The 15050-nt window shown below is 33.6% G+C and overlaps 1 protein-coding gene across 5 annotated transcripts in view; it reads right to left on the bottom strand.

Annotated features, from left to right (window-relative positions):
* The window catches only part of CCSER1 (coiled-coil serine rich protein 1), an 880050-nt gene that overhangs the window by 213262 nt on the left and 651738 nt on the right, over positions 1-15050 (bottom strand). For all 5 annotated transcript variants that reach the window (XM_041759585.1, XM_041759583.1, XM_041759581.1 and 2 more), the window contains one exon: positions 12795-12878. In XM_041759585.1, coding sequence (XP_041615519.1) covers positions 12795-12878 — 84 coding nt within the window. The remainder of the gene's footprint in view (positions 1-12794; positions 12879-15050) is intronic.

The raw sequence follows: 15050 nt of genomic DNA, 5'->3' as shown, positions 1-15050 counted from the left end.
GTATGTCAACTATATTAAATTATTTTTAAGTAAAATAAATTTTTTTTTAATTTTTTTTTTTAAAAGGAGGTCTTGCCCTTTACTGCAATGATGTAACTTTGGGAATTTACTTTGAGAAAATAATTAAATATATAAAATGTGTTTGACATATAATTAAGAAAAAATCACAGTGTAAAATACACAGTCATTATCATTTCAATTATATAAAAAATTTAGAGAAACACATGAATATATCCAAAAGAATTAAGTTGAGGTAGTGGAATAATACATAACACAGTTTTTTCCTCTTCTGCTACTATATAACATTTATTTAAAAAAAAAGATTTCAAAAATCTAGTCTAAAATAAAGTTTACCTAGTATTTAGTCAAGATCATAATTTTATGTAAAAAGTACCTCTACTACGTATGCAAAGAGTAAGACTTCTTTTAGAAGCAGAATCTGCTGTGATATAATGGCAGTTGAGTTCCTAAAGTTTCAAGGATGAACTGAGGTGTTATTCATTCAACTTTAAGTTCAATTACATCAGATGGATGACATTAAACTTGCCATGTATCTGCCTTTTGCAATGTACTAGAGACAACTCAAATTATGGAGCCAATCTTGAGCAGTATAACAGGCATAGTGTCATCTTTCAAGCAGCTTGACTAGTATGCCTAAAACAAATATGCCTATTGTGACAAAGTTCGCGGCAGGAAAAAAAATACATAGACTCTCATCCTTGGAAATTTTGTAATGATGCAGTTTCTTTAAATGATGGATTGCATATAACAAGATAGGCTATGCAGTTCAAGACCTCAAGTGTACAAAGTGACAACTATGAAGAGTGGTGATTTTAATTGAAAAAGTCAGATTAGCTAGAAAGTAACAATCAATAAACAAATATATTTTTGGTTCATCCTATCTGACCTCTCCTCTTCCAAAATTTGGCATCTCTTTCCACATCCAGCTTGAAGAAGTCAATCTTAAGCAAAGGCAGAACCCTAAAAGCATCCCTAAGTCTCTCTTCTGCTGCTCATTAGGTGACAAGAAAGTTCCCTGTTTGCAATTCACTGAGAATGACAACAAAACCCACATAGTTCACAGAGTAGTTAGGAATTTGTAAATGGAATACATGATGAAAAAGTGAATAAAAACTAAAATAAAGAACAATGAGAGGAGGAGCTTATGTGGTTAATACATCAATGATGTTGAAGTTAGATGTGTTTTGCACTGCTGCATTTATTAAAATTCACATCACTTTAAAAGTTATTTAGCGTTGGTTGCTACCAGACCAGTTTGCTCGCAGATCAAGGACAATTGACGAAACTTATGCAATTGAAAGAAAAGAAGGTTGGGGTGGTACAGCTACCTCAAACCCTGGGAGCCTTTAAACGCTGAGTTAAGTTACTCTTGGCCAACTGCTGAATAAACGAAGAGCTGCAGAGTACACTGGGAACTGAGAATCTTATAATGACTATTGTGTTTGGGAATTCTAAGAACTTTAAGGGGTTCCCACCCCAAAACAAACCAGTTTCTTGAACTTCAATAGCTCAGAAAACCCTATAACCCCTGGCTTGGCATGGTCTCTATATTTTTTGCTCCTTTCAGCCTGACATTCCATTCCACCAGTGTGTGCATGCTATAGTGGGAAATCATTTGACTTAAGGAACATTTATAGTGGAGTACTTTTTGCATCTTCATAGGAAACGTATTCAAATTTAATTCACATATGCATAGATTTATTAAATGACATCTTGTAGTTCTGTAACTTTGATCAATTTATTCAACATCAGGAGAAGCAGATTCCACACTGAGTGAGGAGCCCCACAAAGGGCTTGGTCCCATACCCCATTACCATGATGTAGCCAAAAATCAAGCTCTACTATCTGAACTACCCAGGTGTCTCTAGAATATTTTAGATTATAATTTTGACTTTGTCCTTTCTTTATACTTCTATAATTTATTTCAGTTTTTAGTCTTCAGATACTTCAACAGTTCTATTTTCCTCTGCTGTTTTATCTTCATTGTTTGCGGTGGCATCTTGTATTTCAAGTTCCTGTTTCATGTTTCTACCACTAGCTTATTTGGTCTTTAGAGCTCCCTTCATTAAACCATACAAAACCAACACCACTCCTTCCCTCTTTTATTTCAACCTTTTATCTCCCAAATTAAATAATTTAAATAATGTGACATTATTTTGCTTTATCTTCTAAAGGTTTCCTTAACAAATGTTGTAGCTGGAACTAAGATATCAATTTCATTCATTTCTTTGAACACTCACTGAATGTCCACTTGGCTGAATGCTGAGCACAGAAGGATGACAAGGGCCCATCTTTTTTTTTTTTTTTTTAAGATTTTATTTATTCATGAGAAACGCAGAGAGAGAGGGAGGCAGGGACATAAGCAGAGGGTGGAGAAGCAGGCTACATGCAGGGAGCCTGATGTGGACCTCAATCCCAGGACCCTGGAATTACACCCTGAGCCCAGGGCAGATGCTCAACCACTGGGCCACCCAGGCGTCCCAAGGGCCCATCATTAAGGTGTCCATCAATGAGATGAGAAAAGACATCAAATCAAGGTAAAGCCACATTTGAATGTGATAGGGAAACACACAGGAAGTATACGTAAGCCCAAGCTTCCTATTGGAACGATGCTTGTTTAAATTTTGAATTGATGGGGTTCAAGTCAGGCTGACCCAGAATGTGCCACTTTGGCATATGGGTTGTTTGAGGTGAAGGAAATCATGACCTAGCAGTCATGAAGAGCTTTTTAATCTCTTAACTATCTGAAAGAATGTAGATAGAGAGCCTCTACCAGGAAGAGAGCCAGTACCAAAGATAATTATAGCTTATCTCTATATATAATTTTATATAGGTAACGAAAAACTCCTCCACATGACATAGCAAATATCTGTTTACCAAATATGTGCTCTTACATAGCTGTGAATGGTCTTCCAACCCTTTGAAGCCCCAGGCCCTATTGCCTTTTCATTAGCTCATTATGGCATATAAGCCTCTACTGCTGGCCTTTGAGCCTCTACTGCCAATGTAAGGATCCTGAATACAGGAAATTAAATTTGCTTCTTTTTTTTTTTTAAATTTTTTAATTTTATTTATGATAGTCACAGAGAGAGAGAGAGAGAGAGAGAGAGAGAGGCAGAGACACAGGCAGAGGGAGAAGCAGGCTCCATGCACCGGGAGCCCGATGTGGGATTCGATCCCGGGTCTCCAGGATCGCGCCCTGGGCCAAAGACAGGCGCCAAACCGCTGCGCCACCCAGGGATCCCTAAATTTGCTTCTTATTAATCTGTCTTATATCAACCTCATTATTAGGCCAGCCACAGAAACTAGAAGAAGGGAAATGTTTCTCTCTCCTATAGAATCCTCCTTTGTATTCCTTACAGAAATTAAAATAGTCCTAGTTATAGCTCAAATTGCTGGGAATTGAGATGGTGCTAAATTATTAAAAAAACATTTCTAGCCCAGTCATTCATGTTTTATTCATCAAATGAGTAAAATAATTGTCAGAGGATATCAGATAGTTACTGATGTTTGGATTAGTGGGTTTCCTCACTTTTGAGGATTCCCTCAGTCTGTATTTGATGGACTTTGATAGATTCATTGGCAATATGAAATACACATATGTGAATATGTAGACACTGTATTCACATGCATAAGGTAGACAGATATACCTAAGATCATTAAAAAACATGTCTTCTTAGCATTTAGGTTAAATACTTAGAATTTTCTCTTAATCTCTTTATCACTCTGATAATGCTATGTCATGATATTACAAGTGGTTTTTAAAAACCGACTTCTATAGTGTCCTCATTCGGCTCCACGAAGTATCTATGAAAAAGGACGTGCTAACAGAAACGACATTAAATATGCCTGTGATGTGCCTAGTGCGCTGAGGAAAGCCTCTGCACTCATTTCTAAGGCAGTAAGGAGTTGCTTCAGGTGATTGCTCTAATAGAAGTTTTCCCGTTTTATATCATACAACTGGCTGCCCTGACTACCCAAGCCTGGCTGGTAAGCAGGCTCATCAATCAATAAACAAGAGTTATTGTTTTTATTATACTATTTATCTATAGCAAAGGAGAATTGTAGTATCTTATTATGTAAAACTAACCTCAGTGCTTTGTAATTAATAAATTTTGATGTATTGGGGGAAAATATATGTTCGTGTAGTCATATACATATACAGTTGGCTTTGTTGTAAATCCTAACTCTATTACTTATTATGCAGACTTTTTTCTAAAGATTTTATTTATTTATTCATGAGAGACATAGGGATAGGCAGAGGAAGAAGCAGGCTCTGTGCAGGAAGCCTGATGTGGGACTCGATCCCTGGTCTCCAGGATCACACCCTGGGCTGAAGGCGGCGCTAAACCGCTGAGCCACCCGGGCTGCCCTTATTATGCAGACTTGAACAAATCAGTTAATCCCTATGAATATCTGCTTGATTATAGATGAACCAGAAGTAATAGTACATGCTTCTCAATTATAAAAAGTCAAGCAATAATAAACCAAAAGCATTCACCAGAGCATTTGCCAAAGAATTAAAGTTCAGTAAATAATGGCTGCTATTAAAATGAACTGTTTATTCCTGTCTCCTCACTTGAATGTTGGCTCCTTAACAGACACTACTCCACTCCATCTTGTTAACCCTTGCTGCGAAGTTCCTAGCTGAGCCTGGCTTTCAAGTGTTTAATCTGTTGTTAAGTAGAACATTATAATGTTTTATATTTATACACCGATCTACACACATATACATAAACGTGCGTGTAAATATACATACAACATATATATTCTTTTGCATATTCACTCCCCCAGTAATTCAAGAACATGATTTGTATCCCCCCACACTTCTAAATTCTAAGTCGTTTCCCTAATTCTGAGTCTTGCCAAAGACTCAGACTTTATGTCTTGTTGACCACTTAAATGGTTTTATTTGGCATGTTACTCTATGCACTGAAATCGTGATTGATATAATAAAAGAAATAATGCAGAGAAAACCCACTCTATTATAGGACATACCTTTATACCTTATAAATGAAAAATACACAAAATATCCAACTTTTATATATGAATTAATTTCTGCCACATGCCTAATTTGGCCACAGTATGGCTGCATGCTGCTTTTATTTTTTTTATTTTTATTTTTTAAAGATATTATTTATTCATGAGAGACACAAAGAGAGAGGCAGAGACACAGGCAGAGGAGAAGCAGGCTCCATGCAGGGAGCACAATGTGAGAATTGATCCTGAGACTCCAGGATCATGCCCTGAGCCAAAGGGAGATGCTTAACCACTGAGTAACCCAGGCATCCCTGCATGCTGCTTTTAAAACATATTTATGTCTTAAAGGTAAAACAACTTCATACTAGCATTTAAATTATACCACAATTATTTCCCTATATCAGTGCCATACCTCAGTATGACAGCACTTCATGATAAAGACTTAAATATGTACTAATGCCAAGGCAAGTGCAATAGAATATTAGATTGTATCTTTTTGTCAGCTCTTCATCAGGGTACTGGAGTGTGTGAGGAACTGGGGCTAATCCCCATTATGTATCATAGGATATTGCCTCATTCACACTGTACATCCATCTCACAGACCTGAGGAGGAATGTAATTACTGCTGTGATAAGCCTTGTCTGGATATGAACAATTAATTCACCTGGGGAAAGAAAAAAAAAGGAAAGTAGCCTGACACTTTAATAATGTTTAAGTATACCTAATCTATTTCTTTTCTGTTCCTAATGTTTCCTAAATATGAAAAAGAAAGAGGATTTGAAAGTACTTACAGCTGTCTGTTCTTATGTAAATCATCCATAGGCCTGTAATATTCTATCTTAAAATGACTGGTATGAAATAATACCCTTAGTTATAATAGAATGTAGAGCAAGTGGGGAATTACTTTTAAGATGAATTCAGGATATGATTTTCATGCAAAAAGAATGTTTCTCTTATCAAGTAGGAATTATTCTGTTATTAAAGCTTCAAGGACATACAATTTTATTCAATTTGAATTCTGAATATGTTTTAAACCAAATCAAAATTATTCTCTTCAGATTCTTGATAAAGTGCTATTTAGCCATATGTATTTCTTAGACTTTTATTTTTAGCTCCCCCTTTATTATGCATAGTAACCTGATTATACATAATGCTTTACTTTTAGTTCTTCAATTGCCTTCAATTTTTCAAAATTCATCAGTTCTACAGGTGCCTTTCATTCAGCTCCATACTTCGCTATTCAAATATTAACAAATGAGCTGAGAGCTTGGCTTACATTTAAATAAAGTAAATGGGATTTTACGAGGCCGGAGAAAAATGATTGTTTATATGTTTACTTGCATTCAAGTATGGATTTTCAATATTTGCTTTCAGTGAAAAAGGTTTAATAATACACAAAAATATATATATATATATATATGAACTTCTCTCATGTGATCTGGTTTTCAAGTTAGTCTTAAATTGTAGGAGAAAGAAATGTTCAAAACTCAGTTATGTACCTACCATAATGGATACCCAGAACAGAGATCATTTTTAAAATCCTATTTCTTAAAGAAAAGCTTACTTTAAATAATCATGACATAAAATGAAATTTAATGATGGCCAGGAAAGAAACACAGCTAGTTAAAAGGTTGCCATACTCATCTTTGCAAATGTGATCATGTCAAAAAGTAGTAAGTTTTAATAAATATATTATTTATTTATTAAGATTCTGCAAAAGGTATACTTAAGCAACTATTAAATCATGCCTTGATGCAACTTTTTGGTTAGTACATTAGTTTTAAGACATTGCAATGAAACATACAATTTAAAATTAAGAAGTTCAGAATTGGCTATTAAAATTCACTAAAATATTTAATGTATGATTTCAGATTTATTTCCCCCTAAAATATATATCTTGCTTTTCTATTTGTTTACGTCTTAAATAAAAATATTCCAAATGATTACATCAAATGACAGAATTGAAGTAACTCGAGATTCATTCTTGCATCTTTATAATAACTGCTTTCATTTATTATTTTGAATTTATTGAATGTTAATATGTGGTACTACAGAGGTTGGAAACACAAATCTAATTTAAAGCTTACTAGATGATTCTGAACTATTAATCTCTATACAGAGTTCTCAACTGGAATTTCTCCCAATTAATCTTCACTTAAAAATACAATGTTTATTTTATTTATTTTCTTAAAATCCTATTTATTTACTCATGAGAGACACACTGAGGCAGAGACATAGGCAGAGGACTAAGCAGGCTCCCTCTGGGGAGCCTAACATGGATCTCAATCCCAGGACCCTGGGATCACAACCTGAGCCAAAGGCAGACAGACACTTAACACCACTGATCCACCCAGGTGCCCCCCAAATACAATGTTTATTAAGAGATGAGTAATAACATGCTAGCAGAAATTTTAAGGTATGTAAAATGTAAACATTATAACCTGAAGTTACTAAATTAGGATTCAGATCCGCAGGAAAACAAACAAAACGGCATGTCTTTCAGGGAGGAGTTTTATAACTGACATTTTTAGAATTGTTGGTCTCTGGTAAATGCAGATGGCTTTTAGTCAGTTTTCTTACCCGTTTAAATGCTTCACAGTCAATGCATCCCCTTACTCTTTAGCTTAGAAACATGTGATGACTAAGGTCAGAATGAAGTAAAAACTATTTGTTACAACTATTAATGTTACGTGGTAAACAAGATTATGAAGGTAAACATAGGAAGTATTTTTATTTGGCTTTACCTTTGTTTTAATGAAGGATGTTTTAAGTATATTTTCACACAATTTGTATGCTTTTTGGCTGAAATCTTATTTTGGGGTTATTCATTTAAACTGACCTTTTAAATAGAAATATGTTTTTAAATAAGTATACTGTAAAAAGTGGTATCTGATGCTTTTTACTCAGATCAGCTACAAAATGAACAAAAGTTTCAAAGGGAAGAGTAAAATGGTACAAATTATAAACATTTAGAATCATAAATTACTGAGAATTCACCTTTTTTAGTGTGGCTATCCACACACATTCATTTTTGATAAAGTAGTAGGCATTTACATTACTGGTAAAACATAATAGTAAACACATAGCATACTGTACTAATCCTAATTAAGGCAATTAAATTTTACTATCGACAGTCGTAGGTCCAACAAAAGTTATTTTTACTTTTAAGTTACTTAGCTTCAACTTCTTCAAAATATTTTGAATCAATCCATTAATAAACGCCAATCCCACTTTCTTCAATTTCTGAAGTCATATAGGGCACACTTTTCATCTATACTGTGAAACCATTTATAAAATTTCTGAAGTCATTTACAAGATTAAAAATAATTTACAAGAAAATACCCCACCAAAACACAAGGCTACATACTTCACCACCAATGTTTATGATAAATCTCTCAGATTTATTTTAGGAACAAGGCGGCAATATTTACCATGTCCCTCAGTTTTATACTAGCAATAAAATCACATTGCAATCTTCAACACGACCTTCACTTAACAGCCAGAGAAAGAATCAAACTTTCTCATAAGTGGGAAAAAATACTTCTCTGCTTTATGTCACGAATAGTCAAAGGTAAACAAAGTTAAAAATAATTTATTTTAAGTAACTTTTATATTGATTCTGATAGAGTATTCTTACTTTAAGCCATTATGTTTAGATTTTTGGTCTAAATCTATACCAATGCATTAAAATCCTGAAGCAAGTTCATAAAATCCCTAAATCTCAGTGCTGGTGGGAGAGTTCTACTTCTAATATTTAAAAAGTTTAAATAAAAAAAAAACACAAAAAAACCACAAAAAGTTAAAATATATTCTATACAATAAGTGCAAACTTATATTTAAATATATATCCAAATATTTAATTATTAAGAAGAAAAGATTTCCTATCATTTCTGACTCTGAAAGTTGGCTCTTTTTCATGCTTTCAGCTAATATCCTTATTAACAAGATGTTGAATAATTCTCATTGAAGTACATGTCACTGTTCTTCATCTCATTTCCTACTCAGAACCAGTAACTCCTAGCAGTCTTTAGCATTAATCTTGTCCAGGTTTTTGGTTTGATTTTTATTCTCAGATATGATTTTTTGTCAATTAGAATCTTACAGAGAATTAGGATATACGAAAACAGTAAAATTATAACCATTATCATTAAGTGGTTGTATTGAAGGAGTAGAATTCCATAAGACCTCTGATATCCTTACTTCCCTTACAGACTAAAGGATTACGTCCCCCCAAATCACATTAAAGTCCTAACCCCCACTGATGTGATGGTATTTGGGGTTGTGGATTTGGAAAGGTGATTACAATTAGATCAAATTAGATCAGGTCTTAAAGATAGGGCCGTATGGTGGGATTAGTGCCCTTATAAGAAGGGTAAAAGACAAGAGCACCCCCCTTCCACCATGGGGGTTAGGTCTTCAACATATTAACTTTTGGGAGGACACAATTCAATCCATAGCAGTATCCTTCATATTTCAAGGTACATGGTGTTCTGTATGGCAGCTCTCGCAGCCTAAAATACCATGCAAAGATTTATTTATGTAATAGCCAAAGAAGCAGCTCATCCATTCTATAGCACTTTTCTTTTACTTCATTCATTTCTTTTACTTCATTCATTTGCTTCATTCATTTACTTCTTTTTACTTCATCCACTAGGTACCAAGAGATAGACAGTCATCCTAGAACTTACAGTTTTATTGGGGACTATACTCTAATAACCCTAAAGCAATGGTTCTCAAATGGGGGAAATTTTGCCCCTGCGGACATTTGGCAATGTGTGGAAGGTACTACTGGATAGAGGATAGAGGAGGGCAGGATACTGCTCAACGTCCTACAAAGCATAGAACTTCCAAAAATATATAAAAAAAAAAAAAAAAAGAACTTCCAAAAATAATCTGGTACCAAATGTCAATAGAGCTGCTGTTAGAAAACCCTGCTCTAAAAATAACCCAAAACTTGCATTTAAAAACCTCTCTTTTGCCCCAACACCATGCTGCCCCAACTACCTTTTCTTTTTCCAATTAACTTCTTAATACTCCTGAAACTGTCAAAGTGAGGCTGAATAAGTAACCAATCATACAAAAAATAAGTTTATTAAGTTGGATATAAATCCTTTCTTGATATAATTACGTCTAAATTTGATTTATAAGGTACATAGATTTCTTATAATAGCAGTGGTCAAGAAATGAAAAACCCATGATAAACAACAGAGAACTAAGCTAGCTCCAACGTATACATCTATTATAACCTATTATAATAGGAAACAACAGCTAAACTGGTTTCTAAAATGTTTCAAAATTTTCAAATTTAGGTATGTAATGTATAAAGATGAAGTTTAATGTCCACCTTGTCAAAATGTCACAAGTTATTTGTTAACAGAATCAAAAGTCCTAAGACTTAATTTTTAATCGATTCCAAGTAGGTTACATTTTTTTTTTTATTTTTATTTATTTACGATAGTCACATAGAGAGAGAAGGAGAGGCAGAGACACAGGGAGAGGGAGAAGCAGGCTCCATGCACCGGGAGCCCGACGTGGGATTCGATCCCGGGTCTCCAGGATTGCGCCCTGGGCCAAAGGCAGGCGCCAAACCGCTGCGCCACCCAGGGATCCCGGTTACATTGTTTTTATGGGGTTGTATCCCTCCTCCATGTTGTAAATCCAGTTTTAATGATGCCTTTTCTTTTTTGTATGCCTCTTCTTCCTTAAATCCCCAAATTACGTACGCACTTTCTTCTTTAGCTTTGGTCCTCTTTAATAAGACCAACTTTGTTTTCAAAAGTTAACATTTTCCTATTTAAATATCAAAAATGATTATGCAAACTACATAGCACAAAAATGGAAATAATACCTTGACTGTTACCCAGGAAATTTTAGAGGCTAATAGTCATTTTGAGTCATTCAAGTTATACAGAAAAAGAAAAACAAAACAAAACAAACTCTTGAATATCATTTTACTATGTCAACAAGAAGACTTTCTTTTTTTTTGGAGGAAGAGGTAGTAAAATGCTTTAAGTATAACTATGTAATATTGGCTTTTGAAGTAATCATTTTCTTTCTCATTTCATTTAAGAAATGAAGGTCTGATGTCGTCTATATGCTGCTATGTTTTAGATCTGATCACAATTAATGTTGAGGGGGGAATATGAATACTTCTGAGTTAATCCTCCAAAAATATGCATTCTCTGAAAAGTGTGGTAGATTTTCTGTTGTGTTAAAATGGATGATTCTATGCAACTTTTAATATCTACATGATTTTTATTCAACTCAGTGATTTTTTTCTCTGCCACATTAACAAAGCTTGATCACATAACATAGTTTTATTAAATATAGAAATGTTTTCCTAGTATAATAAAGAAAATTTATAATAAATCAATTACTTCTTTACATAAAATTATTCCCAGTAATGTAAATCATGTTCCTTTTGTCTATAGTACTATTACTTGCTTAAACACTGGTTTATATGTTTCCTAAAGCACCAATAATATGCTTATGAAGCCAATAATTAGAATCAACTCAATCATAACACAGTCTTCATAAAGTTCAAGTTTCATTAAAAACATTGTCTATTGCCAATAATCAATAAAATATGTTCTAAATTTGTCTGCTATCTCACTAATATGTTAAGAACTCTCAGGAGCTTGATGGTCTATAAAATGTTTTGTCATTTAATTGTATCAAATAATTATGTAATATATCATTGTTAATATAGTCAACTCTGACATCATAAAGAACATTATTAACTAGAATGTGTTTTTTTATCTTAATAATGAGTCAGGTTCTCTTATTCTGTAATTTTTTTTTCATTTTATAGGTATTGTTAGGAACTCTCAAATTAAAATTCCTTTCATTCCTCTCTTTTTCATTTTTATTTTACATATCATTTTTTATTTAACTCAGTAAATTTTATGGCAAACTATTGTTGATATACATATATAAGTTGAAAACACATACTTAGAAAAGTAATGCACACTGCTATTCTTGTTACCTACCAAAATGTTTAAAGATTATAAGTTTAACTTAATACTTTTTTATAACATCACATTTTAAAACACCCTGAAAAAAAAAATAAAACACCCTGAAAACATTAACATTTAATAGTTTGTATGATTTTTATATAATATGGATATTACATAAATAAATCTCATTAAGTTAATATTTTTTGGTAGCTTTGTGAAAAAAGTAAAATCTATTTTTTTTTAAGATTTTTGACAACTTCATAATACATGATTGTATCCCTAGGTAGGGCAGTCTGAGGTTAAATTACACTTTACAAAATAAAATATGGCCTTATCTTTACAATTTTTTTAAAGACTTTTTTAAAAATTTATTCTTGAGAGAGAGAGAGAAGCAGAGACACAGGGGGAGAAGCAGGCTCCATACAAGGAGCCCAACGTGGGACTTGATCCTGGGTCTCCAGGTTCAGGCCCTGGACCGAAGGCGGTGCTGAGCCGCTGAGCCACCCAGGCTGCCCTACAATTTTTTTAAATTAATTAATTTATTGTATTTATTTATTTTTGCCCTACAATTTTTGATAGATACAACTAGAACATGTAACCTTGGTTTAATAATCTGTTTCTAGAATTATACAAAGTTCAATATAGATTATAGACCATTTTATTTTTCAGATTTTCAAATCACCATTACTATAGGACTATAAAATTAATAATGAATCCAGTTGAAGCACTATCAATTTATAAATAATATTACATTCAACAAAGAAGTTGTTGGAGGGTTTACAGCAAATAACCTTGCAAGGAAAGTATACTTGTGGGCCAAGTATTTTTATCACTTACCAGCTCTTCCTGAAGTTGGGAAATGAGTTCATCCCGTTCTTTCAGCTGCAGCTTCAGCAGTGAGCATTCATCTTTCATTATATCCTATAAAAACATCAAAGAGACAGCATAATAGGCTTAGTCCTTTCACTTTGCTCCAGATAAGGAAAGTCAGCTTCTCACAGTGGGAGATAATTGCATAGGATTAATGAAACTGAAATTTTCTCTACAGTGTGATATTTTTCGTAATATATTCTAAGTTTCAAAATAAACAAGCTAATGTATCCAAAGATGTTATTTTACATAATATACACATATATATTTTTCATTTTTTTAATATTTTTAAATTTAAATTCAATTTGCGGACATATAGTATAACACCCAGTGCTCATCATATCATGTGCCCTCCTTAATGCCCATATGTTTTTTTAATCAATCATTTTCTTTTGATATGTTTGTCCATTTTGTTGTCCACAACAGAACTAGTGAATCATCCTAAATTCTTTCCTCCCGTTCTTGTGCATACATAGTGAATAGACAAATGGCTATAGTTTAAAAGAGATAATTTTACCTACCATTTGTTCCCCTGCTATAATTAAATATTAATTCCCAAACCAATTACCATGATACAGTCTTTGTCTTTAATTATGTCTCTTTAATACTTGTTCCTTTCACTATAGCTTTATCTTTGGCCATTTAATCTTCTCAGCAAGTACACTCAGCCACAGCCTCTGTGTACACAATTCATTCATGTCTAGGGCCTATATTACTGTATGCTGGTAACTCTCAGGTACAAATCCTTAATCTAGACTCATCTGTATTCCAAGCTTCAACTCATAAATAAAGTTACTTATTAAGTGTATACTCACATTGTCCTATAGACACTCCAGGGCAACCTTCATCTCATTCATTTCCCTCTACCTAAAAATTCATTTCTACTTCTCATATCTTTCTATTCCTAAAATAAGTAGGAAGCCATCCTGTACTCTCAGGTTTTTTAATTCGCTCTGAATCAAATCTGATACCAAACTCTCTCATTTCTATTTCCTTGATATTTCTTGGACTCCCTCTCTCCATCCTCATTATCTTAACTCTAAGTATTCATTGCTTCTTTCCTGGCTTAATGCAGTTAAGTTTCTAAACTAGTTTTCTCTCTGTCATATTCCCTATCTGCCAGAGGTATTTTCCTATTGGGAATAAATTACATCTCTTCTTATTTAACAGCTAATCACCTCTTTCAGGAAAATAAAGATGGCAATACTCTTCAGCATAGAATATAGCCCCTTTCATTATCTGCTACATATTTCATTTTCAATTTTTTTACAACCTTTGCTCATTCCTATAAAACTGAAACACAAGATGTTTTATGTATCCTTGCTTTACACATATACAGGCCTGGATTATGGTCTTCTACCCACAGTGCCCTTGTTGGCTGAGTAAGATATCCCTGAGAGTAAGGGCATGTTCCATAGCACCTAAATCGTACATCATTTCATGCAGTATTAATATTTCAAGTGTTGTTTGTTCTCCAGCCTCTGTGGACTTCTTTTTTCCCCCCTCCACTTCAGCAGATAGGCTATTTTATTAGCATCAAACACTGTAACTGATGTGCAGGAGCTCAAATCCACAAGATTACCAGGTAAGCAATATAATCATTAGGATTATGATGATTAGGATTATGATGATCCAGGATCACGCCTTGGATGGCTCAGCAGTTGAGCTTCTGCCTTTAGCCCAAGGCATGATCCTGGAGTCCTGGGATCGAGTCCCACATCGGGCTCCCTGCATGGAGCCTGCTTCTTCCTCTGCCTGTGTCTCTTGCCTCTCTCTCTATGTCTCTCATGAATAAATAAATAAAATCTTTAAAAAATTGTCAATTAATTTAAAATGGAAGATTCATTGTATTATGACTAATAGGAACTATTAAAAACATTTGGTTTTCCAAAAAATATGCCCACTTCATACATTTCTCTGATTTTGTTCCTGGGGAACTTTTTCAAGAAGTTCATAATCTCATAATTTTAAATCGGATAGGTGATAATATATCATTTGCATTTACTTATATACTAACCCATTAAATATTTATCGTATGTTATCAGAAGCCAATTTTTTATAAAAGCCTCTATGAATGACTATGCAAATGAATTTTAGTTATCTAGAGTTTCATTTTTAGTTGTTATATATACATGTGTCAATATTCAGAGAAATATTCGTCTAACACAAAATAAGATCCCTTGAACAACATTCTTAGCTGAAAACCAATAGCAATATTCTCTC

Source organism: Vulpes lagopus, chromosome 6 (assembly GCF_018345385.1).
Source record: "Vulpes lagopus strain Blue_001 chromosome 6, ASM1834538v1, whole genome shotgun sequence".
Classification (NCBI taxonomy): domain Eukaryota; kingdom Metazoa; phylum Chordata; class Mammalia; order Carnivora; family Canidae; genus Vulpes; species Vulpes lagopus.
The sequence above is the reverse complement of the archived record's forward strand: the minus strand, read 5'-3'. Positions and strand labels throughout refer to the sequence as shown.